The sequence below is a fragment of the Mustela putorius genome, unplaced genomic scaffold (assembly GCF_011764305.1).
Source record: "Mustela putorius furo isolate JIRA1106 unplaced genomic scaffold, ASM1176430v1.1 tig00003859_pilon_pilon_pilon, whole genome shotgun sequence".
Lineage (NCBI taxonomy): Eukaryota > Metazoa > Chordata > Mammalia > Carnivora > Mustelidae > Mustela > Mustela putorius.
In genome coordinates this window covers 291,304-316,898 of record NW_025422011.1, presented here as the reverse complement: position 1 = coordinate 316,898, position 25,595 = coordinate 291,304, and the positions used below count along the sequence as shown (strand labels likewise).

At 58.2% G+C, this 25,595-nt stretch overlaps 2 protein-coding genes across 9 annotated transcripts; one reads left to right on the top strand and one right to left on the bottom strand.

The window, feature by feature from the left end:
* LOC106006891 lies at window positions 1–7,739 on the bottom strand. The gene is made up of 2 exons (XM_013061785.2): window positions 7,604–7,739; window positions 1–2,395 (listed from the first exon to the last, which is right to left on the bottom strand). The coding sequence occupies exon 2, from the start codon at window positions 1,144–1,146 to the stop codon at window positions 121–123; it is 1,026 nt and encodes a 341-aa protein (XP_012917239.1). The 5' UTR covers window positions 1,147–2,395; window positions 7,604–7,739; the 3' UTR covers window positions 1–120.
* Window positions 7,740–11,053: 3,314 nt separating this feature from the next.
* On the top strand, window positions 11,054–25,218 carry SLC39A13 (solute carrier family 39 member 13). Of its 8 annotated transcripts, XM_045065903.1 has the most exons (11): window positions 11,057–11,071; window positions 13,724–13,846; window positions 19,139–19,447; window positions 21,112–21,225; window positions 21,507–21,646; window positions 22,036–22,140; window positions 22,256–22,345; window positions 23,089–23,139; window positions 23,450–23,578; window positions 23,765–23,864; window positions 23,984–25,218. In XM_045065903.1, the coding sequence occupies exons 3-10, from the start codon at window positions 19,147–19,149 to the stop codon at window positions 23,825–23,827; spliced, it is 993 nt and encodes a 330-aa protein (XP_044921838.1). In that variant the 5' UTR covers window positions 11,057–11,071; window positions 13,724–13,846; window positions 19,139–19,146; the 3' UTR covers window positions 23,828–23,864; window positions 23,984–25,218. The 8 variants fall into 8 exon arrangements, with proteins under 8 accessions (XP_044921840.1, XP_044921838.1, XP_012917231.1 ...); XM_045065905.1 differs by lacking the exon at window positions 23,984–25,218 and having other exon boundaries at window positions 11,054–11,071; window positions 23,450–23,558; window positions 23,765–23,858; XM_013061777.2 differs by lacking the exon at window positions 11,057–11,071 and having other exon boundaries at window positions 21,522–21,646.
* Window positions 25,219–25,595: the final 377 nt, after the last annotated feature.

Below are 25,595 nucleotides of genomic sequence, written 5' to 3'. Positions count from 1 at the left end.
AGAGGAGTTGTCTTTTTTTTTTTTTTTTTTACTGAGTTATAGCCGACACATACTATTATACTAGTTTTCGTGGTACCGTATTTTAAGTCTTGAGATAGATAGACATATTGTTGTATCGTCCTAATCAAAATTGTACCAACCTACCCTCTTCCCACCAGCAGCATATGACATTGCTGTTCCCCACGCCGCTGGACGAGTGGGCAGCTCTGTGGAGGGACAGAGTGGCCAGGCAGGCCTGGGCGGTGGATGGCCAGGCAGCCCTGTGGCCTCACTGGGCTGGGCGGGCTGCCGAGGGGGTAGGCATGGTGCTAGTGCAATCTCAGGGTGAGCAGGCAACAGGAAACGTGGGGGCTGAGTCCTAGAAGCTGAGTCCACAGAGGGAGACATGACCCCTGACCTCGCAGACCCCTTAACCTCTGCCTCAGAGAACTCGAAAAGAAGGGACTGACACACACATACCCCCACCCCACCCCCCACTTTCCCAGCAACCGGCCCCTCATGGGGAGTGACAGAGGTGTGGGAAAACTCGGGCCTCAGACCCAGAGCTGGGAAAGTTGACCAAAAAGAGCTGAGCCCGTGTACAGAAATGGCCGTCTTGCAACTTCCTCTCACAGTTGAGACACTGGGAGAGGCTCCTTGGGCCGCAGCCTGCGTTGCTTGGGCCGCTGTGAGCTCTGCAGCTCTGGGCAGAGCACTGGGCCGACTCTTGAGTGCACGAGGATCTCTGGCAAGACCCCTGGCCTCACTGGGGCTGTTCTTGAGCAGGAAAGACAGGGATGAGCTCGTACTTAGGAGTGTTTCCTTGCAGGCTGGCGGGGGCGAGCCCTCCAAGAAGAGTGACGGGCCTGCTGAGGAGGAGGGTGGGCCAGCCAGGCCTCGCAGACAAGGGGCTATTTGAAGAAACTCTGGAAGGGAGCGAGGGAGCGAGCTAAGCAGACACCTGGGCGAAGAGCTCCAGGCAGGGACCCCGGGCTGCACAAAGTGTGAGCCGGGGAACAGCAGGGCGCTGGTGGAAGGGGAGGGGAGAGGCTGGCGGCCGGGGCAGGTGGGGCCCGAGTGTGGACATTCCATTTGGACTGAGTGAGACCCAGGGGACATGGAAGGCAGGATATCTTCTCTCTGATTTGCATCTGAAGCTGGTGCCATTATCTTCCCTCGGGTGCAGATGAAGACAGTGAGGCCCCGAAGTGGCCTTTGCCCCGGACGTCCTGGCTCAGCCCCCCTGTGGCACAGGCGAGGCCCCCCACCCAGGGCTGCCCGAGACCCCAGCCCCTACCCACAGCAGGCGCTCAGGAGGTGCTCGTGGGCCCCCACAGAGGGGAAAGAGCCGGCCTGGGTTGAGCCCCTGGGGTCTCCTGGCGTTCGCTCCGCCCACCCTCACTTGGTCCTGTGAGGCAGGCATTTCTTCCCGGGGCTACTGCACAGACGGGGGGGGGGGGGGCGGGAAATGAGGCTCAGGTGGCTGGGGGTGCACCCAAGGACACACAGCTGGTGAGTGGGTGGGAGGTGACTGCAGTGGCCTCAGGCCACTGTCCCTACCTCAAGTTTCTCCCCTGGGTATTTCCCTACTTAAAAATCATCCTTAATTCTCGCTTGTCCACAGGGTGCAAGCCAACGCTCTGAGGCCTTTGCGGGAGCCCCTAGCACCCAGGGTCCGCCTGATTTTCCACCCTCCCCCACCCACGTGGGCCAGCCCCACCCCCACCTCCAGCCAGAAGACACGACTCAACATTCCCAGAACCTCTTTCTCAATCTCCCAGACCTTGCTCACGGGCCCACCCCTTCCACACCCTAAGGCCTCGGAGTCTCATGGGCTCTCCTCCTCCTCAGTCTCTCCTGTGCCCCCCGAGACACACCCTTCCCGTTTACCTCCATCTCTCCCCACTCTCACCCCCACCTCCACCCCTGCCAGTCTCTCCTCTCACCCTGTGCCAGTCCCCCGCACTGGGCCAGCTCCCCAGCCCCGGCAGCCAAGAGGCACAGCTCTCTAGAGTAGCCCAACCTCCTCCGAGGCCTGAATCTCGGCCACCTCTCCTCACCCCGTCTCCTGCTGACCAGGGCTGCAGACCGGGAGCTCACCTCCTGGCCACATCACTCAGCCTCCGGCACCTCAAACCCACCGCCACCCACAGCGACTTCCTTCTGCTCACCACGGGCCGCCCCCCCACACCCCTGCCCTGCTCGCTCACTGAGGACGGCACGGCTTCCCCTCCAGGCGCAGGCCCCCTCCTCAGTGGAGCCCCTTCCACGGTCCTCTTCTATCTAGGTACCCCCGGATCCTTCTTCAGGGTTGGCTCTGCGGCCTCTGCGCAAGTTCCTTCCCCAGAGGGAAGCTCCGACAACTCAGTTCTATAGAGGGAGCAACAGGACCCACTTCCCAGAACTGGCCAAAGCACTGAAAGAGAGAATTTGTGTCAGTCTTTACCTGATACACAGAAGGGTTCATTCAGCTCCCATTCCCCACACTGGCCTCCACACACACTTAGGAGTGTGGTTCTGGAGACCTCGATAGGAATTCTGTCCCTGCCCTTCATTCTCTGTGTGGCGGAGAGCAAGTCACTTCTCAGGGCCTCAGTGTCCCCACCTGTAAAATGGGGACAATATTTGGCCACACCTCACAGGGGTGTGAGAATTCGGATAGAAAGTATGATGTTCACGGGCCCTGTGCATGCCCGGCGTCCCTCCAGCGGGAGGAAGGCTCAGCCCTGTCCCTGAGGGCTCAGGATCCCAGCAGAGCTCCTCCACAGCCTCCTTGGGAAAAGAGAAATGTGGGGACCTGGGGAACGAGGAAGCCGATGGGGCTAAGCCCCAAGATAGCCATGCCCCTCCCTCCTCTACCCCAAGACACTTGGCTCTCACCCTCCCTGAGCGAGCAACCAGCTCCTGGGAAGAGAAATCCAGACAGAAAAGCAGCCCAGGTCTGGAGCAGGGACCCTGTGATAGGGGGAGGGGGCCTTTTGAAAAGAAAAAGGAAAGGTAATAATTATACAGCAGCCATCGTGGGCCCAGCACACTGGATCTTTACAGCAAGGCTATAGGATGGGGACGATCTCCATTTCACAGAGGAGAAATGGGGCTCAGAGTGGACACTCTTCCAGGTCACAGGGCAGAGAGGGCCAGATTCTGGATTGGACCCAGGCTTGTCTCACCCCAAAGCCCGCGCTCTCAGCCCAAAGCTACCCAGTGTATATGCCATGAGCCCTTGGGAAGGGGTCTCTATGCATATGATGGGAGGCTCCCGGGGGGGGGGGGGGCGGAGTGATGGGGGGCAACTTGGACTTCAGAGCTCTGAGACCCAAGGCCGGTTTAAGGATGTCCAGGGGTCTCAGGTGGGGGTGTGGACAACCCAGGGTGCAGAGCAGAAGGCACGGGGCCTGGAAGGAGTTAACTGCATGAGGGGCCTGAGTGAATCAGAGGCTCCGCAGGCTGCGATGGAAATTCCCTGTGCATGGCGTGTGGTCACCCAGAAAAGGGAAATGGTGCTTTTCGGAGCAGGGGATGGCGGGGGCTGGAGCCCGGGAGCAGACGCCTGGCCGGGTGGGGCTGGCGAGGGTGTTGTGACCAAAGACTCCTGGCCTCAGGCTCTACTTAGGCCCTGGGTGGGAAAAGGGTGGCGAGGAGCCTCCAGACCAGGCCAAGCCTGGACATTCTATGGAGTGCCCATGGGCTCTGAGGGATGGGTAGGAGTTCACCAGGCCCAGAGGAAGGAAGGGCACTCGGGCCGTGGGAACTGTTGGCACCAAAGCATAGGGGTGTGACTCAGCATGAGAGTCTGTCCCCCATGCTTTTTCTGGGGAACTCTTTCCTGTCCTTCGGGGCCCATCCCAAGTGCTACCCCTTCCCACCCCAGGAAGCGACATCTCTCCCTTTTCATGTCCCAAGGCCCCAGCTTCCTTCTGGGAGCTCTCCGAATTCTATAACTCAGCTGCCTTCTCCACAGGGCGGTGGCCAGGGGGCCCCGTCCTAGCTTTAGAGACAGCGTGCCCCCCAGCTTAGAGTTGGCACCGAGTGGGTGCTCGGTGTTTATGAAATGACAGTTCCACAGAAGAGGACTCTGACACTCAGGAAGGTTAGAAACGCATTTAGCCAGCCGGCTCTGACTGATCTGGGGTAGGGGCAGGGTTTTTGCCTCACCAGGGACTTGGTGGGAGAGAAGAAACAGGACAGGCTCTTCCCTCAGAGCCAGGCAGGAGCCCTGAGCACAGAGAACCTGGCCACGGGTGGCCGTTTCTGACAACCTTGCCGGTCCAGAGCCTGCTCCTCTCTCAAGGACCAGGCCGGCCCTACTCCTGCCTTGTCACAGCGCTGGGAGCTGTCTGTCCTGCCACCAGGGAGACTGGGGTAGGAGAGGTTGCAATCAGTCAGGCAGGGAGACAAGGGGCTTGCTCTTGAATCTGAATCCAGGCATGTTCTAGCTGTGTCGCCTTGCACACCTGAGCCTTGCTTTCCACTTAATGGTGCAGGCAGAGCGGAACAGGCTTGTTTCTAGGGTCAGAAGGAACGAGCTAGTGTAAACTGTGAAGCTCTGCACCAGTGGGAGGGAGTCTGTCTGTTACGGGTAATGAGCGTTGATTATGTGGCCTGTCATCTCTCCTGGGGACAGTCTCCGGCTGCAGGGCCCTCCGGTTCCTAAGTAGGCTGTGCTGTGGCCTCAGGCCCAGTGTCCGTCTGTCCCAGTCCAGTCTGCTCTGCACCGCATGAGGGATTGTGCCCCCACCAGCCCAGAGAGTGAGCGGGAAACTCAGCACAAGGAGAGTCGCAGCTGGGTCCCCTTGTCCAGAAGGATGCCCGCTGAGATCCCAGGTGCCCAGAGTGTCCCTGAGGCGCCCAGGCTCCCTGGTTCCTGTGGAGGGTAAGGGTGCCCAGAGAAGCCGGCCTCAGGAGGATGGATGGCCAGCATGGTGGCGGCCATTGGCATTGGAGCTTTTCCAAGAGCAAGGGGAACTGAGAAGTGTGGGAATGTGCCTGGCGCAGCCCGGGGGAGCTGGGTGCAGGAGGGAGGGGCTGCTCCCAGGACTCCAGACCACCTGGGTCCTGGGGGGTGAAAAGGAGAAGGGGACCCTCTGGCCAGTGACTGTGGGGTTGGGGGTCACCAAGAGGTGTTTGCAGGTTGTCGACACAAAGCTGGCCAGGCCTCGGGAGGCTGGGGAGTTGTGTGGAGAAGGAAAGAGGAAGCCATGGGGAGAGGGGGGTGGGACTGCCGGGGATGGAGTGGGGGTGGGGGCTGGGGGCCTGGAGCCACGGCGCCACCACTTCACTTCTCCCGGTTTCGGTTTGTAAATAGCTGCTGGCCCCAAGCAGGCGGGATGGGCCCTGCCCCAGCTGTGGCCTGAGTCCAGGAGGCCCAGGTCTGAGTAGCTGCCGATGCTCAGGCCCTGCGTTTGAGGACCCCAGGAGGCAGGGAGGCTGGCCTGGCTTTTGGCCTGGGTGGGCAGGTTTGGTGGGCCCAGCACTGGGCAGCCCCGACCTGTGGTCACTGAGGTAATGCAGCTGGGACAGAACTTGATGACTTGGCCACACGGGGCTTATTTATAACTGGGCCTCCGTGGGCAGAAGCAGCTGCTGAGCCGCCAACTCAGCACTTGGGCTGGCCCGGGCCACCAAGGCAGGGGACAGAGCAGTGGGGGCTAGGCTGGCCTGAAGGCCCCTCCGACTGGGCCGCAGGGTCTTGCCATCCCCAAGGCCTTGCTGGCTGGAACCAGTCCTTGTCTTTCTGGGCTGCCCAGGCCTCGAGGTTTAGGGGTTCTACATGCAAGGTGGGTGTCTCAGAACCTCCTAGACTGAGAGGGTGTTGCGATTCAGTCAGTGGACTGGTCAGTTCCCCGGGGGCTCAAGCCTTGGCCTCCAAGCAACTCTTCCCTTGGCCTGCAAAGCAACTCTTTGCCCAGAAGTCGGGCGCTGTCAGCAAACTCAACAAGAAGCAGAGTCATCTCCCCACCCCTTCTTGCAATCGCTGGGCTTAAAAACAAACCAAGATACATTCGGGAAGAGGGCAATGCCAGCGCCCAAGGCCTGGCCTTCATGGTGGAGGCTGACAGAGGAGGAGGAAAGACGTGGGGCCCTCCTGAGGCTCCCATGTTGCCCCACCCATCTCCTTCTTGGGCAGGAAGCCCTGGCCTTGCGCACCCCCCCACCCCCCCGCTCCAAAAGACCACTTATCTTTCTTCTGAGTAAGAACCTGAGGGCGCCATCAGTCCCCTTCCCAAGGTTTGCAGAAATAAAGAGGTTCCTAAAATCTCCCCCGCGACACACAGCTTTGAATCCTCCCGATCGACCCTGTCACCTACTGCTCTCTGTCCCGTCAACACCCTGTCTCCCAAAGTTCGTCCCGGCCTTCCCATCTCCAAGCCTTGTTCCAGTCTGGCCCCCTGCCTGGCATGCCCCTTCCTTCCCCCGAGTCTCTCCAAGACCCCTCTCTGTCAGGGCCTATGCCAAGCCCTGCTCTGGGGCTCCCAGCCTCAGTGCTCGCCTGTCTCCATAGCAGAGGCTCCTGAAATATAAAATTCAAGGGTCATGTCAGAATTGGAGCAGAAATGGGTGACAGATTTTAGATCGGGGGTGCCACAATCACTACACAAAAGAGGAAGCTAATGCCTGGCGTGGGTCAGGGATGGCCAAAGGCACTCAGTGAGCAAAGGACAGAGCTGAGACCAAAACGATGCACCCTGACTCCTGGCCTAGAGCTCTGACCCCCAGACCTCTGACTTCCCGGGCCCCAGCTTCGCCTTGCGTGACGGCCCCGCCCAGCCCCTTCCACTTGGTCAACGCTCTTGGGGATGGGAGGGATGGGGACCTGGTGTGGGGGCACCTTGGGCCATCCATCCCCCAGGTCTGGGCCCCGGGATGGCAGGCCTGCTTAGGCCCCTCTGGGCAGAGTCGGGGTGCCCAGCCCAGAGCCACCCGGGGCCGCAGCTGCCCTGTTTCCACATCGGCAATAGCAAGTCCGGCGCCTGAGAAAACAGGAAGCGCCCAGTCACCACAGGAAGCGTGTGTGCGCAGCCTCCCCACCCCCGGCCCATTGCAAAACGCCAACAGCCCCATTACCACAGGCACCACACAGTGGCGGGCAGAAACGCTCTGGCCGCCAGGCCTCCTGAAAAATTGGACAGAAGGACTCCAGCCCTCACTGGCCTGGGCCAGGCCACAGGGTGAATGTCCAGCTGTGGCCTCGAGGAGACCGCGGTCTCCTAGGGTTCACGCCTCATGCCTTACTCTGGATTCTCAGCCTAGTCCCAGGCCGGCCTATGCTAGGCCTGCTTTGGTCATCATTAAATCAGAATACGGGGTGAGGGGTCATAGGGAAGCCATTCATCTGACCTGGAGGCTGGTGCTGGATGGAGGACTCCGGGCCTGGCCTTCAGACCCTGACAGGGCCTGATCCCCAAGCCTCGCTGAGGCAGTTGGCCTAGATCCCGCCACCACCACCACCCCGCCCCCCACCCCGCCCCGGGGAGCCATCTGCTGTCAAGTCCACACCTGCCACACCCTCTGCCCAGCCCCAGCCCTTCCCAACCTCAACTTTGCTGGCCCCTGGGGTCCTGCCTAGGCTAGCCCTTAGGAGACCTGGGCCTTTCCTCATCCCGCCCTGTCCGCCCGGACTCACCTCCCATTTCTGGCCACCCGGCCTCAACCCCTGGAAGGAGATGGGAGCGCAGCAACGCTGAGGCCCCGCGCCTGGGGAGGCCTGTGCTCCTCCAGCCCCGAGGACAGCAAGGAAAAGAGAAGAGAGCAGAGCATTTCATGGCTATAATAAATCAAAGGGGGAAGTCAGAGCAGGAGAAATAAGAAACTTCCCTACCCTGGGCACAGGGACCTGCCGGGCAGCCGCCCCTGGCTCCCCACGGCCTTCCCTCCTCCCTCCTGCTTCCCTGGCCAGGGCCCAGATCTGGTACTCGCTCCTCAGGCCTAGGGACCCCACCTGCCCAGAGACCTCCTGGGCACCTGGCAACGCTGTGCACCCCCGGGTGCCTCTAGGGTTGGGGCCTCAGTTTCCTTCTCAGGGACACAGACATCCCTGGGGCGTGGGCTGGTTTGGAGACAGAACGGTCAGGCTGCCCAGCAGAGAGGGCTGAATGAAGACGGCCGGTGCCCCTCCGGACAGGACAAAGGGATCAAGTTGATGAAGGGAAGGTGCGGCGTTCTGGGAATTCCTAGTGGACAGCCGGGCTTGGCAGGACAGGTGGTCTGTGAGATCAGACAGGAAGGCCAAGGCAAGACGCAGGAGTGCAGAGCAGAGCGGGGGCTCGGCAGGGCCCGGGATCCCGCTGAGCCTCTGAGATCACGCTGCTTCACTCACAACCTCGTCAGGCAGATAAGATGAGAAAGAGGCCGTGACTGCTGGGAGCCCAGGCTACAGAGCCAGACAGATGGGACAACACGCAGTGCATGACCCTGGCCAAGTGACCTCACCTCCTGCCCTCAGTTTCCCTACTTGGAATATGCCTACCTTGAAAATCTGTAAAGAAAGACGAAGGAAGTCATGGAATGGGGCCTCGGGGAGCTGGTGGGGCCTGCATCCTACAGGGGCTGCCACTCCCATCTCCTCCCAGAAGCACCCACTTCCTCCCTCCTTTCCTCTTCACCTGCCCGAGGAGGGGTGAGAACCTCCACTCCCTGCTCTTCTCTGCACCCCAGGGCCCCTGGCCTCGCTCTGACCTGTCCTGATTTGGGAGAGTGTTAGAGTTGGGGTTCCCAGCCCTACCCCAAGGCACTCCCTCCATGAGAGAGACCTTGGAAACCCAAACTCGTGCCTTGGCAGGACTCCCCTCTGCTGTTCACACACCTCCGGCTGTCACACAACACCCCACTTCCCCCGGCAGACAGCCACATGGGTCTGAACCACCTGGGGCATTCACGAGGGGCTTTACACACATAACATCTCATCATCCTCACAGCTGCGGGTCTCTTGCCCCCATTTCAAATATGGGAAAGCTGAGGCTCATAGGGGAGGAAGGTCAGCTGGCCGAAAGGAGCAGCTCTGAGCATGAGAGCTCAGTTCTGTCCGCTAACCCGGTGGAAATCCTGCGCAGACCATGAGGCAGAACAGCAGCCTTTTGTTTGCAGAAAGACTTTGAGCCTTTTGGGGGGTCACTGCTGCCCAGACCCCATGGTCACAGCCTCGCCCCAGCTCCACTTGCCCTGTCTCCCTCACCAGAGTCTCGAGCTTCTCCTGTTCCAGGTTGTCAGATGTCGGGGTTGGAAAAAGTCCAGACGCGCGTGCCCATGAGAGCAGAGAGATTAGGGAAGCAGAAAAGGGGAGCAGTTCCCCGAATCAAGCCAAATGTTCTCTGTGGCTCCCCGCCCTACGCATGCACACCTAGCAGGGGCGCTTAACTGCCTGGGGAGAAAGCCCCAGGGGAGACGTGTTCCCCCCGTAGTTAGAAGCAAGGCGTTGGTGCCAGATATTTGTGGGTTTAAATCTCAGCTCTGCGACAGAGTCCATCCCTGGGTAAGGGACTTAACCCTAGAACAGAGAGAAGAATGCCTCTCCTGGCTTGGAGATTTCACAGAAGGGAAGTTTGTTTCTAAAAGCCAAGGGCTTGGGGCACCTGGGTGGCTCAGTGGTTTAAGCCCCTGCCTTCAGCTCAGGTCATGATCTCAGGGTCCTGGGATTAAGCCCCACATAGGGATCTTTGCTCAGTGGGAAGCCTGCTTCCCCCTCTCTCTGTGGGCCTCTCTGCCTACTTGTGATCTCTCTGTCAAATAAATAAATGAAACTGTTAAAAATAGATAAATAAATACAAGCCAAGGGCTCAGTCCCCCTTCATGCATGGTCTCAGACAGCTTCGTAACGGCTCTATTAGTATTCCTCCCATTTTACAGCTGAGGAGTCTGAGGTGAAGGAGTCTTCCCCAGGTCACACAGCCGGGCAGGGGCTTGAATCCCAGTCCCAAGTGACTGTAAGTCAGAAGCATTTACACCACCTCAGAGGGGTCCCCCTTCCTGCTCTCCTGTTCTCTGCCACCGCCAGCCTACGGGGTAGGGGGCCCTGAGTGACAAGTTCAACCATGACGGGCTGGCCCTGCCCTACTGTGGTGCAGTCCCGGAATGGCTGACTGCCCTTGCTCCTGGGCTGGGCTTGAGGACGGCTTCCTGGGCACACAAGGGGCTGGGACCAGCTGCAGCAGGGACTCCTCCAGGTGGCTCCCCGGCCATATTGTTTGGGGCCACCCTACCCTGTAACCAGGATGGGTGCCTGACCGTCTGCCATGGAGGGGTGTAAGTCCTTCTAGGGGGCCTGCTGGTAGGGCAACCAAAGGGAGAAGCTGGACTTGAGCTTCTCTCTTGTTTAGGCACTTTCCCAGACCCTGGGAGAGGTCTCAGCAAATCTGTATTGTGACTTTGTAGTCTTTTTTCTTCAAAAGGACCTCAAATTGTATAAGCATGGTATAGCTCCGTAGAAGCCAGAGCTAGGGCTCTATGAAACCTAGCTCTGTCCCCAGGCTGTGGACGGTGGAAAGAGTTCCATCCTCCTCTTCATCTGTATTGTGTGACCTTAGGCGAGACCCCACTTTCCCATCTATGCAAGGGGGATGAAGCCTGGCGTTAGGCGGGTACAGCAGGGGCAATGAGAAGCCTTTACTAAAGGCTCAAATTCTCCGAGGGCTTTCACCAGCCTGTACTTGTTCCATCTCCAACAGCCCCCGTGGAGTAAGCGGAGCCTCCTAACCCCGCTTTCCAGCTGAGAAAGGGAGGCTGGGAACTGAAGACGCAGGCCGGAGCCCCTCCCTCCATGCACTCCCCCAAACCCCGACCCCACGGTCTGCACCCAGGATGGCGAGCCCGGCGTGGGAGCAGTGGGGAACAGAGGATGCGGGGACCGCGCGGAGGAGGCAGGGGGAGGAGGCGACGTCCCGCACTGTCTCACCGCAGGACCGACCTCGGCGCTTATCTGCTCGGGCAGCTTCCGCCCCCCCAGCCCAGCCCCCCGCCGCAAGCCGGGCCCCCGCCCCCCGCCTCCGGAGCGCCCGCCGGGTGGCGGGGAGGGGCCCTCCCCCGTCGCCCGCCCCTAGGGAGCACCGAGCTGCAGCGGGCCGCTGCCCGGCGGAGCGGAGAGGAGCCCGGCCCCCAGGTAAGGAGCCGGAAGCGATCAATAACGCCGGGGCGGGGGGAGACTGGGGGAACGGGGGGGGGTGGCGGGGGGGGGCACCGGCGCGGGGAGGCCTCCTGGCTCCAGCCCGCCGCCCTGGCCTCCCCTGTCCACGCTGGGAGCGGGGTTCCCCAAAGCCGCGGGAGCAGGAGGAGCGGCGGGGGGGGGGGCGGTCTACGCAGGTTTCTGAGTGACTCGAGCCCCCCACCCACACGCACGCGCGCGCGCGCACTAGCAACGCCCACGGGCGCCCCTGGCACAGATGTGGGAGGGAAGAGAGAAGTGGAGACACCTTGGAGAAAGTGAAAAGCCAGCCACAAAACAAAACAAAACAAAAAAGAAAAAACAAGAACAAAAACGGGAGGAGACGCCCGCCACGTGCGACCGGCAAAGTTCAAGCATCACAAATACATAAAGAACTTTTGGAAGCCCACGGGGGGTGGGGGGAGGGGAGGAGAAACAGGGAATCCGTCAGAAAAATTGCTAAAAGACCTGAACGGGCATTTTTAAGAAGAGGAGGCACACGTGTTCGGTGACCGTCTGAGGGATGCTCCCGCTCATTGGTGTTGAAGGAACCACGAGGACGACCAGGGTGAGATGCTCTTTGACACCACTGGGAGGGCTTAAACGACCCAGCTGGGCAGCACCAAGTGTTGGAGAGGTGATGGAGCCGCGGGGTATTGCTAGTCAGCGGCTTTGTAACCACTAGAGAGAACAATCTGGCCTTATCTTATAAAGCGGAGGCCCAGCAGATCCATACCCCACCCCACCCCACCCCCGGCATAAAAGAGAGACCTTGGCAGGTGCTCCAAGAAACCCTGGGCTAGAACGTTCAAAGCTGCCCCCCCTTTTTAAAATTAACACATAATATATTATTGGTTTCAGGGGTACAGATCTGTGATTCATCAGTCTAACACAATTCACAGGGCTCACCATACCTTCCCCAGTGTCCATCATCCAGCGACCCCATTCCCTCCCCCGAGCAATCCTCAATTTGTTTCCTGAGATTAAAAGTCTCTCATGGTTTGTCTCCCTCTCTGATTTCGTCTTGTTTCATTTTTTCCCTATAGCAAAAGTCTCAAAGTCACCCAAAAGTCCACCAACAAGAGATTGGGCTAATAAATTCCAGTGGATCCGTCCACACATGGTTCAGCAGTTCCAAATGAACCAATTTCACATAATAACATGAATGAATCTTACTTGATTCATTGCCTTGAGTGAAAAAGCCAGTTCCAGAAAACAAATACTTGCCCTTCCTGTGAAGTTCAAAATCCAGCCAAACCGTATCTCTGCAAATAGCAAGGTTGGTTCCTTCCTTCTAATACTTTTGTTATTAGGAGATGACAGAAGACTTAAGAGTAAGTCTGAGAATTCAGGAGAACCGGTAGAAAAAAAAAAATTGAGTTGGTTTACCAGATATCAAAGCAATATGTAAAAATAATTTGCCTTCCTGTGGGCTATCAATAAATCATCCAGAATGTAATGCGTATTATCCTATTCAAAATAGCTGCAAAAATATAAGATACTTTAAAGCAAATATTAATAATTATGCAGGTCCTAAATGAAAACAATTGTAAAACTCACTGAATAATGTAAAAGAGAACCATATAACAACTTTTATTTTCCTTAGTTTTAAAAAAGAGCCAAGTGGAGCCTGAGTGGAGCGTGTATTTTATACCCGTGTATTCACACATATAAATAATAACAACATCCAAGCCCCAAGTAGAACTTCTCATACGCCAGGCATAGTTCTAAGTGCTCTGTAGGTATTCATTCATTTACTCCTCACAACAATCTGATACAGTAATTCATTTTACAGATGAGGAAACTGAGGGGTTGTACAATCAAATTCCACATTGGATGTAAAGATTACTTAAAAATATAATCTTGAGGGCGCCTGTGTGGCTCAGTTTTTAAATGTCTGCCTTCGGCTGGGGTCATGATCCCATGGTTCTGGGCCCAGTGGGAAGCCTGCCTCTCCCACGCCCCCTGCTTGTGTTCCCTCTCTTGCTGTGTCTCTCTCTGTCAAATAAATAAATAAAATCTTAAAAACAAATAAATAAGCAAATAAATTCTCTAAAAATCAATCAATCAATAAGCCAATCTTGTCTTTCCTTCCAGAAGCCCACAGGGCAGGCGGGAATGCAGGAGACCGGGCTAAGAACCCCAAAGACACACAACACTGAGAGCCTTCAGCCTGGACAGATTCAGAAAGCTTCAGGGAGGAGCAGGCTTGTAAACGTGCTAGATTTCAATCAATAGACAGCAGAAGGGGAAGAACATGCCAGGCCCGCCAGGGGATGGGAAAGGGGTTGTAAAGGGGGTTATAAAGGCAGAGAGGCCGGACAGAAAGTAGTGAGGCTTGGCTGCGCATGGGCTGCCTGGGAAGGGTTGCTAGGGGATAGGGGGGTTGCTATGGAGTTGCTGGGGCCTCATCTGGCCAGGGCTCAGGATTCGGAGTAGCTAAGGCTACTCTAGGAAGAATGACTTGAGAGAGGGTTAAGGTCAGGGGTACCCCAGAGGGAGGCCTGGTATGGAGAGGTGGAGCCTGAATCCATTGTAAGAGCATCCTTATTTCAGCTGTGACCTTGGGCAAGGTGATCCCGGCCCTGAACCTCAGATGCCTTTTTACAGAGGTTGCTGCCCGCCAGTGGACTCCATGGAAAGCCCTGAGAAGGAGGCCCACATTCTGGAAGCAGAGAAAATGTGCATCAACCCCCAGCCTAGCGCATCTAGCACTGCACTCCTGGAGGAGGGGTAAGGTTGTCATAACATTGGCAATGCCCAGCCGTGATGGTCTTGCAGTGACCGGCTCCTCCTCAGGCCCGGGCCCACGGGCAATCCTACCTTCTGGAAATAGAGGGCTGAGACCTGGTGGCTGACAAAGCCCCCACTAAAGAGACCAGAGCCAGGAAGAATGTGTTAAATTCAGACCCAGCGAAGTCAGAGAAATGGGTCTGCAGTTCCCCCCCGCCCAGTCAGACGTCTCCCTGCTACTCATGTCCAAGCACTGTCTAGGCTCAGCTGGCTTGCTAAAGCTTTTCTGCTCAGTGCCTCAATCCAGAATGTCCCTGAGGCCCCCACACCGCTTGATAAATGCATTGGAAAACGCTCATCTGGGCTCAGCAAGGAGAGGAGAGAGGATGGTCCCCATCTTGTGTCTCTAATGTATTCTAATGTATCTGTCCATTGCTGTAGCATTTTTTTTTCTTTTCCTTTTTTTTAGAGGGGTGGGAGGGGCAGAAGGAGAGAGGGGGGGGGGCATTCGAAGCAGGCTCCACACCTAGCGCAGAGCCCCACTCAGGGCTCGATCTCATGACCCTGAGATCATGACCTGAGCTGAAATCAAGAGTCAGACGCTTAACCAAATGAGCCATCTAGGTGTCCCTGTAACGTTTTCTTTTTTTTTTCCCCTAACATTTTCTTTATACCCGTGTATTCACACATATAAATAATAACAACATCCAAGCCCCAAGTAGAACTTCTCATACGCCAGGCATAGTTCTAAGTGCTCTGTAGGTATTCATTCATTTACTCCTCACAACAATCTGATACAGTAATTCATTTTACAGATGAGGAAACTGAGGCATAGGAAGTCAAGCAGTTCTTTTAAAAGAGTTTTATTTATTTATTTGAGAGAGATAGAGCTTGTGTGCACGTGTGCACATGTATGAGCAGGGGGAGAGGCAGAGAGGGAGAGAGAAAAGGGGAAAAAATTCTGAAGCAGACTCTTAGCTGAGCATGGAGCCCAATGTGGGGCTCAATCTCACAACCCTGAGATCATGACCTAAGCTGAAACCCACTCAGACCCTCCACCGACTAAGCCACCCAAATGCCCCAGGAAGTCAAATAATTTGCTCCAGGAAGTCTGGTGCCAGAATCTGATTATCTTAACAAAAAAGCTAGGAGGCCATAACATACACACACACATATGAGATTTTATATACACACAAATTTAATTTATATATAAATTTGCATAATTATGTAAATGTTATTATATTCATATTTTAATTTTTTCCTTTAAAATTTTCTCCCGCCCCAGGTGCCTGGGTGGCTCAGGCAGTTAAGCGTCTGCCTTTGGCTCAAGTCATGATCCTGGGGTCCTGGGATAGAGTCCCATGTCAGGCTCTCTGCTCGGCAGGTAGCCTGCTTCTTCTTTTCCTCCCCACTCTTGCTCTCTGTCTGTCACTATCTCTGTCTCTCTCAAATAAATAAAACCTTTTAAAAAAATAAATATTTTTCCTCCCCCAACCATGGAATCCATGTTATCACCCAATGTATGATTTTCTATATCTTTTATTTATACTTATGTACTTATTTATACTTATATATACTGATACCTGTAATAACATGTACTTATACACGGTTTCTTTTGTCATTTTTTCTTAAGTAGGCTTCATGCCCAAGTGGAGCCCAACGTGGGACTTGAACTCACAACCCTGAGATCAAGACCAGAGCTAAGATCAAGAGTCAAACGCTCAACTGACTGAGCCAACCAGACACCCCCTTTTTGTTATTGTTTTAAAATAATAGATTGGGGCACCTGGGTGACTCAGTAGGTTGGGTGTCTGCCTTCAGCTCAGGTCATGATCTCAGAGTCCTGGGATGGAGCCCCACATCTGCTCTGCAGGGAGCCTGCTCTCTCTCTCTCTCTGTCTACCCCTCTGCCTACTTGTGCTCTCTCTCTCTCTCTGTCAAATAAATAAATAAAATATTTTTTAAAAATAGTAGATCATGTTAAATAAATCATTTCTGCACATTTCTTTTCTCATTCATCTTGACTTGGAATCCTCTGGCAGATCTAATTCACTGTTCCTAACAGCCACACACCAGGCCACCCACCATGTCTTCCTATCTGGTCCTCCCTGCTCGAGGTCCTCCTCTAGAGTCCCCCAATGTGCCCCTTTCTTGACTCTATTAGGGCAGGTGAGAGGAAAGGACAGTGAGAAGACAGTCAGTGACATTTCAGGCTGGGTCTTGCCTACCCTCTTGTGGTGGCCCGCAGCCCTCAGCCCCCAGCCCCCAGCCCCCAGAGGCAGGAATGCTGACTATGTTATTGTGAAATCATTTGTATATTGTGAAGTGCTTTGCATACCATGGAGTGATTTGCATACAGGGTTGGAGGGGTAGCATCTTTGAGATCCCAGAGCAGTATCCCTGATTGTCTTCCTCCCTTTGCAAAGGAACCAACCCAGGGCTTCCACTTCAGAATGCTTCAAGCCCAGGAGGGCGTTCTGGCAGACCTATGGGCCAGGTGTGCTGAGGCGGACATGAGGCTTCCAGAGGAAAGCTGATCCCACCTGGAGGGACTTGGGTGGGGCGGTCTAAGAAGGGCAGACACTGGAGTGTGAAGTGGAACAGGGAAGCAGGTGCAGTATGTGAGTGCCTAGGGTGCCCGCAGAGCCCCCCGGAGGCGAGAGCAACCCAGGACAGTTGAAGGGAGCTACCATGGGAGACACAGGAAGGTCAGAGGCTTGGAGACTCCCATTCCGGGGCAGTCTCTGCCCAAGTCCCCACATGCCCCATCCTGAACATTATACAGTCTTGCCTGATTTCCAGAGAAAGATGCAAAATGGAACCTCCAAGTCAGACTCCCACCCCCTAAAAGTGACAGGTGCTGTCACGTGCTCTGGGTTCAGGGACACCCAGATTCAAACAGGGCTCTGTCCTCTGTGCCACTGTGTGGCCCTGGGCTAACGGTACGCTTCTCAGTGGAATCAAAGGATTCAGCGAAACAGTGCAAACGGAGTGAATGGCACATAGTAGTGCTCGTTAAATAATGCTGTTTGCTGCCCTAGTCTGAGGTCAGGCCTAGTTTCCTCCTGCTGAGGAAAGCCCAAGCGAGAGCTCCCCCAGGTTTGGGGTTCCTAGCAGCAGTGTCAAGACACCATGCATTGGACCCCAAAGGGTTACAAGGCCTTACAAAGGCCTGAGGTTCCCAGTGAAAAACCAAAGCATAAAAATAATTCGATGAGTAAGAATAAAATTCCCTCTTCTGAGGTTCCCGGGGCCAGGCCCCTCCCTGCGGCAGGCACTTCCCCTTTCCCTTGCTCATGGAGGAGCCAGGCAGGTTGACTCAGAGCTGGAGCGCTCAAGCCAGGAACCCACCCGAACCCGGCCGCCAGCCGAGCGCGCCCCCGTGCGGCCGCGGGCGGAACTGCGGCCCGAGAGAGGAAGCGGCGGCCAGACCCGCAAGCCCAGCCACCCAGCCGCTCGCGGTCCCTGGGGGGCCGCCGCCCCCGCCCTCCCCAGAGGGACTGAGCGCCTTGCCTCTGGGGCTCCCACTTCCGCCCGGCCCTCCGCACCGCCCCGCGGCCGCCCGGGCGGAAGTGCGCTGGCCTCCCGGGTCCCCCACGGCCGAGAGGCGGAAGCGCGCTGCGACCGCCGCTCCCCTCCGACCCCGCGGCGCGCGGCGCGTCGGGTTCCGGACAGGTCCCGTGTGACGTGGCCGCGCGCCGGGGGCGGCTCCGGGCTGGGGGCCGGGAGGCCGAGTCGGGCGGGGCAGACCCGGGGCGGGGCGCGGCGCCGCTGCTGGATGGCCGGGGCCGCCCGGAGCGCCGCCGCCGCCGCACGGTGAGTGACCGCCCGACCCTCGGGGGCCCGCGTCCGGACCGATCCCCCCGACCCCCAGCCCCGCCGGCCCCGGACAGACCCGGGTCTCTGGCCCCCCTTCTGGCCCAGAGCTGAGGAGTTCAACTTCCTTGGGCTCCTCTTCTCCCCCGTCGCCCCGCACGTCGCTGCCCATCGCTCCCTCGCTTTCCTCCTCCGCGTCCATCTCCCACTCTCTGGCGCGCTCACTCCTGACTTTCTCTTGCTTTCTCCTTTCCCTCCGCTCTCTCACTCTCCGTACCCTGTTCCCCTCTCCCCAGACTGCGGTCCCGCACCTCTGCCGGCATCGCCTTGGCCTCCAAGTCTGGCCTGGCCCAGTCCTGCTTTTGGTCCCCGGGGAGCCCCAGCGGGGTTCGTCAGGGTCTCCCGTAAAGGCCGGGAGGTCCTGGACGCGGGCATCCCTCCCACCTCCATCAGGGGATGAGGAAACTGAGGCAGGGACACGCTGGCTCAAGGTCACGGCCAGATGAGGCAGGGCAGACCACATTTAAATCTCATGCCCGAGTTTCCAGATTGAACTTCTCTGTTGGTTGACTCACATCTCGGTCCTGTGATCCAGCGGCTGGGAACCTTCCTGCCACCGGTGTCCCAGGCTGCCTGCAGTGTAAGGAGGGCTTTCCCGAGCTGCCCCCATTGCCAGGCCAGGTCACCTGCCTTAGCAAGCTCTTCTCATCTTCACAGCCCGTGGGGAGGCAGTTCTCCCACCTTACAGACTAGAAAACTGAGGCCTAGAGAGGAAACTGAGGCCCAGAGAGGGGCTCCGGGGACTGGCCCACGCTCAAAGAGCTGTAGGTGCAGAGCAGAGTTTGGGCCCCGTCTCCAAAGCCCATGCTCTGCACATCTGTGAGACAGCTCCCGACTGAAGGATCCTTCTCTTCAGTTCTGCCTCCTGTCTGTCTGTCTGCCTCCTGTCCTGTCTCCTGGAGACAGTGGGCTCACGGCCGAGGAAGAAGCTCTGATGGTTCTGCTCTAGCTCCGCTGCTTGCTTTCCCCGCCCGCACCATCCAGTGTTGCCCATCAGGCTAGACAGTGGCAGCCCCCGTCCCCTGGGTGTCCTCACTGGAGCACATCCTGGCGGCAGAGCCTCCCCTGGCAGCTAGAGACACCCGACTGGGCTGGGCCTGCCGGTGGCTGAAGGGAACCCAGCCAGCACCTCACCCCATCATTAGGGAAAGTTTAGCCCCAGGCAGACACGCTGACACACAGTCTGGAGCAGGCTCAGGAGGAAAAAATGTGTGGTCCTCGGGAGTGGGGTGTGGAAGAGTAGAGCCCCTTTGCTCTGTGCACCCATCACTGGGGTCCTCAAAGGCCCTGGGCAAGGCAGGCAGGGGAGTGGAAGCTGTGGCCGCTTGTCTGGGGGGAGGGTTAAGATGCCACGTTTGCTGAGCAGGTGTGTGGCCAGGGGTGGCAGCTCACGTAAGAGGCCTTTGTGTTTTTCAGCACGTGGCATGCCTGGATGTCCCTGTCCTGGCGGTGGCATGGCGGGCCAGAGGCTCCTCTTCTTCACTGCTCTTGCCCTAGAGCTCCTGGGAGGGGCTGGGGCTTCCCAGCCGGCCCTCCGGAGCCGGGGGCCTGCAGCTGCCTGTCGCCTGGACAACAAGGAAAGCGAATCCTGGGGGGCCTTGCTGAGCGGGGAGAGGCTGGACACCTGGATCTGCTCCCTCCTGGGCTCCCTCATGGTGGGGCTCAGTGGGGTCTTCCCACTGCTGGTGATTCCCTTGGAGATGGGGACGATGCTGCGCTCAGAAGGTAGGTGACCCTCCTCTGGTGCTCGGGGCAGCCAGTGGCGTGGAAAACAGGGCTGCTCTTCCCGGGAGAACGGGGTCGCACGTCGCAGGACGCAGCCTTCTGGAGTGGAGGGCAGGGACAGAGCACAGTTTCCCACCTTGTTGAGACCAGGGTGGACCAGGCTCATTTGTTCGTCATTTCTGTATTTATTTGTTCTCAAAGAATAAAAATTGGCAAACATTCACCAAGAAACAATATAGATTGTGGTTGGAAACATGGGTGCCAAGCCCCTTGGGTTCCATGCCAGGCTCTGCCACTCACCAGCTGGCTGGCATTGGGCAAGTTACTTCACTTTAGGCTCCCAGCCTTAAAAATGGGGATCATACTGGTACCTGCCTCAAACGTACTACTGGGGAGAGGAGAGGAGCTCATGCTGCTGGAGCACTTAGAAGGCTGCCTGGTGCTGGGGGAAGGGCGCCAGGTCCGAAGGCCCGGGGCTGGCCGTGTGCTAGAACAGAGCCCTGCATCGCCCTTAGTGCAGAAAAGCCTTTCCACCGAGGCCCCTGGGTCAGCCTTCCTGGAATACATGCGAGGCTGGTGGTGCCCCCCTCTGGGGAGGGGACCTGGGAGGTGAGGGGTTTGCCCAGGCCAGGGCAGAGGCTCCCCCTTTGCACTGCAGATGTGTCTGTGCACTGATGGGGCACAAATGACATGTCGTAATGAAAACTAAAGACTGGATGGGTAGCTCCTAAAAATGCAGGTGCCCGCTGCCCCTCCCAGGAGTACAGCGTAGCAGGTCCGGCTCCAGGCTCCAGGAATCTGGTATTTCTGCCGCCTGCTAGGCCGGGGAACTGTTCGTTCAGCAGATGGTTATGAGCACATCTGTGGCCCATGGCAGGCTGAGGGCTGGCGCCACAGCTGTGAAGAGAGCCCTCGTGGGGCCTGCCAACATGGCCTGTGCATCATCTCAACCCCTCTTAGAGTGCCCCTGCGAGGTCAGCCGCGGGGGGTTAGCTCCATTTCACAAATGGGGAAACAAAGGCACCAAGGAGTTCTTTGACCAGGCTGAGGTCACACAGCCTGGAAGTGGCATCCCACTGGACCACCTGGGATCCCACTGGACCACCCAAGCGGCCTCTGCCTTCTGCGCCCATTTCTCTGGATAGCCTCCTTCGCGTACTTCCAACTCTTGATGCTGCAAGTCTGCAAAAGTTCCCCAGTCTCTGCCACCTTTCTGAGAGTAACAGCGGCTGAGAAGAGAAAAACTCCCCCTAAAAAGGGCTTGCTGTGTGTGTTGTCATTTAACTCCCACAAAGTCCCTATCATAGAACAATCATCCTGGGTTTAGAGATGGGGAAACTGAGTCCCAGAAGTAACCTGCCCTGGTCGGTTGGGGGGCTGGGGCCCGTCGGGCTCCCAAGCCCTGTCTCTTAACTACGAAGCCGCAGTGGTTCCACAGCCATCCAGCGGGCCGTGATGTATTTCCTGCTGAGCACCCAGCTGGTGCTGGGCCTGGGGTGGTGGGGGTGATCCAGGAAGGGCTGCAGGCCAAGCCCAGCCTTCGGGAAGCTTGCTGTCTGGTTGGAAAAACACAGCACCCAGTAAGCTGGGTGGGGCAGAGGTCTGCCCAGGGGCTCTGATAGGCCAGCTCGCAAGCCCCACATCTCCACATCTCCCTTTTGTAGCTGGGGCTCGCCGCCTGAAGCAGCTGCTCAGCTTTGCCTTGGGGGGACTTTTGGGCAATGTATTTCTCCACCTGCTGCCCGAGGCATGGGCCTACACATGCAGTGCCAGCCCTGGTGAGTGAGGCCACAGTCAGGGGGCAGGAGGGCAGAGGGAGCTGGTGCCCATGCCTAAGGTTGGCCTAGGCCCTCCTGCTCCGCCAGAATGACAGGGAGGGGGGATCTGGGCATATGGCAGGGAACTTGCCCCGGTCCAGTTCCCCGGCCCCTGCGGGAGTCCCTGGGGCCCACCTTCCCCACCAGCCAGTCCTGTCCCACTTCCCCTGTCACTGCCCCTGACGAGGTCCCATTCCAAATGGCCCCCCCTTCTGTGGCCCTGGCTTGGCCTGGCCTGTCAGTGCTGCCCCCTGCAGGTGGTGAGGGCCAGAGCCTGCAGCAGCAACAGCAGCTGGGACTTTGGGTCATTGCTGGCTTCCTGACCTTTCTGGCATTGGAGAAGATGTTCCTGGACAGCAAGGAGAAGGAGGGGACCAGCCAGGTGAGCCCCAAACCCCGGGGCCTGGACAGGTCAGCCTCTGTTATGTGGTGGTGTGGGAACCTGGAGACCCAGGTTCTGAGTTGAGCCCTGAAAAGAGGGTCTCTTCCCCATTTCCTTGGGGCTCTGGGAGGCCAGGCCAACTGGGAAGATCCGGCGAGTGATGACGTTGGCGCCTGCTGTGGCTTGTTCTCATAAACTGGGAGCGACAGCAGCGTGGAAGGTGGTCAGTTGAGTCGGGGCACACAGCTGACTGGGCAGGAGAGAAGTCTAGCCAGGCTGAAGTACTGTTCCCTGCCCCTGTCTCTCCATCTCTCACTCCCCTCCTGTGTCTACCCTGGCCGAGTGGGGGAACATCTAATGCCCCCTCTCCCTCCTTCTCCTGGCCCTAGGCCCCCAGCAAAGACCCCGCTGCCGCCGCCGTGCTCAGTGGAGGCCGCTCTCCGGCCCAGCCGGCTGCAGAGCCCGGCGTGAGTGCCGTGGTCCGGACCATCAAAGTGAGTGGCCCACTCAGGGCCCCTTCCTCCTGCAGCGGTTCCCCACCCCCCAACTGGCAGGCCCAGCTGAACCCTGCCCGCCTGGGTCAGCCTGGCTTCCTCTTCCCTTGTGCAGGTCAGTGGCTATCTCAACCTGCTGGCCAACACCATAGACAACTTCACCCACGGGCTGGCTGTAGCTGCCAGCTTCCTTGTGAGCAAGAAGGTGAGTAGGGGTAGGGAGAGGGGGGCCCCATGCATTTCTGGTGGGAATGATGGTGCCTGCGTTAACCAGTTGGCTCGGCCTCCAAAACAGGTCTCTAGTCCGTGCACTTCCCACTCCATCACCAACACCCTCATCCAGGCCCTGAGGGCTGCACGTGGCTGCCTTCTGTCCGAGCCACTGGGCTGTTCTTGTTGCAAAAGCTCCTGGTTGGGATTACATACCTCTGCCAAGCTGCTAGGCTTGGGCCCTGCCTGCTTCTAGATGCTTCTCACCCACTTCTTCCCTCTGCCCTCTCTGCCTCCTCTTGAGCTGGCCTCGCTCTTTCCCCTCTCCCGACCTCCACCTCACACTATTCCGTCTGCCTGGAATGTTCCTCCTCCCAGTCTTTGAAATCCTGGCTCCTTATCCTTCAGGCCTCGGCTGACATGCACGTCCTCAGAGAGGCCTCTGCTAACCCCTCATCTAAATGAGGCCCCTGTCACTTGTTCCCATGCCACGTGGTCCATCTCTTCCCCCACAGCACCTGGCACTGTGTAATCTTGTGGTTCTTTGTGTGTTCATTCAGTCCTCGCCTCCCCCCTCCAGACTGTTAGCTCTGTGAAGACAGGTTCCTTGTCTGCTGTGTTTCTAGTAGCTGAACGGTATCCAGCCAGAGTACCCAGCAGAGTAAATATTTGTAGACTGAGTGGACAAGTGGGTGCCTGGCCCTCGGCCCAGAACCCCACAGACTCCCTTCCCTGCAGATTGGGCTCCTGACCACCATGGCCATCCTTCTGCACGAGATCCCCCATGAGGTGTGTGCCAAAGGGTTTCCATGGCGGCAGTGTGGGCGTGGGGCTTCGGAGAGGGATTTGGGCTGGGAAGCCCTGAGTGGCAGCCTTGCGGGGGGCTGGGCTTTAGAGGCCTAGAGCTGCTCAGCCCACCAGGCTGCAGCCACCATCTCAGCTGTGCTCCGGCCTCTGGGGCAGGGGGGCAGGGAATGGGGTCCCAGCCTAGGGGATGCGGGCTGGGGGGCCCAGCAGCAGGGCTGGTGCAGGGGGCTCGGTGTGCAGGTCCGTACCCGACCCCCTGGGGCCCAGAGTGATCATCTGGACCTCCCCTCAGGTGGGCGACTTTGCCATCCTGCTCCGGGCCGGCTTTGACCGATGGAGCGCAGCCAAGCTGCAGCTCTCGACTGCACTGGGGGGCCTGCTGGGCGCCTGCTTCGCCATCTGTACGCAGTCCCCCAAGGGAGTAGGTACGGGCGTGGTGGGTGGCGGTGGCAGGTGGTGGTCAGCAGAGGGGCCCCAGCCAGAGGGCATAGCTGCCCCATCCCAGTGTCCAGGCCAGGATCCGCCCCAGGTCTCCCCTGTGGGAGTGGGTGTGGTGCACACAGCTCCCCTGCGCTCCCAGCCATCAGGACTTCTCCTCCCACTGCAGAAGAGACTGTGGCCTGGATCCTGCCCTTCACCTCTGGCGGCTTTCTCTACATCGCCCTGGTGAACGTGCTGCCTGACCTCTTGGAGGAAGATGACCCGTGGTGAGTGCCCCTTGCCACCATCACTCACGGGGCCCCTGGGAGCTCGGGGGTGGGGGCTGGTGCTTCCGGGCTGCGGCCCATCCTCAGCCCCAGCCTGAGCCTGGCCCCTTTCCCTGCAGGCGCTCCCTGCAGCAGGTGCTGCTGCTGTGCACGGGCATCGTGGTGATGGTGCTCTTCTCACTTTTCGTGGAGTGACCATCCCTGCCACCCCCCACACAGCAATAAGAGACTCGGATTCACTCTGTAACCATGTGTGAGGCAGAGGGCGAGTGCCTGAGCGCACCTCTGACCAGATGAGAGGGTGGTTTGCGTGCGTGCGTGTCTGTGACCGTGACCAGAGATGTATGTGAGACCGACACTGTGATAGCGCGCTGGGCCCGGGGCCTGATCCCGGCGCCTGATCCCGGCGCCTGCCCCCAGCCGCGCTGTGGTCCTGTTACCCCGTCAGCCCGCACTTCCCGCAGTGAGCAGTGAGGAATAGCAGCCCTGGTCCCAGGTGGAGGCCTCTCTCGGCCAAGAAAGACCATAGGGGGAGTGAGAACAGCCCCAGGAGCCCAGGGCTTCGGGGAGCCCAAAGCTATCTCCCTCTGGAGCACTGGGGTTCCCGGCCTTCTACTCAGGCTCCAAGGCCTGGCAGCCTGAGGGCTGAGGGTGGGAAGCCTCTCTGCTATGTCCCTTGTCCGGGCCCTTCCTTTGCCAGTTCTAAGGCCAAAGAAAGGAGAGGCAGGTGCTCGTGTAGCCCCTCGCCCCACTCAGCACTGACGGTCCTCCCAGCCTGGGATGGAGCTGGCAGATGCTTTCCAAGACCTTTTCCTCGTGGCTGCCAGCCCTGGGCCAGCTCCTGTTCCCCTAGTAAATGCTCCCTGGCAGCGCCAGCAGCTTTCACCACCTCCAGCTGCCAAACAGCGGCAGTCTGCAGGGCAGTAAGCAGCCCTGAGCCACACAGGCCTCCTGGTTCAGCCCAGGGACTCTGGTGCCAGACCAGGGTGCAGATAGAGATACCCCAGGGGCAGGAAGAGTGGGCCGTAGCCGCCCCTCCCTGCCCAGGCCCTTTTCCCTGTCCCACTGCAGCTGAGGGTAGATTGGGGGAGGTGAGGGCTCCGCCTTGTCAGCACTCAGGAATGTGCTCTGGGAGAATGCTGAAGCCATAATCCCCAGCTATTTCCCTTGGCGGACACCCAGGTACTCAGCTGGCTCACTCCACAGCCAGGCTCAGCCCTGCTGCTCAACCATGGACGTTCTGAGAAGCGGCCATCAAGAGGGTCTGAATGGGTTTACAGCAGTTTTGCTGTGGGTCCGTTTCTATCTGTAAATATCTATTCTATAGACAATGCAAATAAATATTATATACAAACTGGCTGCCTCTCTTCTGCACACCACAGTCCCTGGTCAGGCAGGCCTTTCCTGGGCTCCCCTTGCTCCAGCCAGGCTGGTGGCTGTGTGGGTCCCCACCCCCAGGCTCAGCTGGCCACCCTGCCCATCTGGTCATCCCCAGCCCCCCACCAGCTCTTGTGCTTCACGCTCATCTGTGAACAGTTACCCTCACAGTGCTGCTCAGAACAGGGCACAGCCGTTCGTGCTAAACCTGGCGTTGTTAGCTCTGGAGCCCAGTCCCACAAGCTGGGCACCGTGCCACCGTAGCCGACATCACCCCCGGGGTGGTCGTCCTCTTTTTACAAACTTAAGAGCCAGGGGCTTCTCCCCAGCCTGTCCCAAGTAAATGGAGGAAGG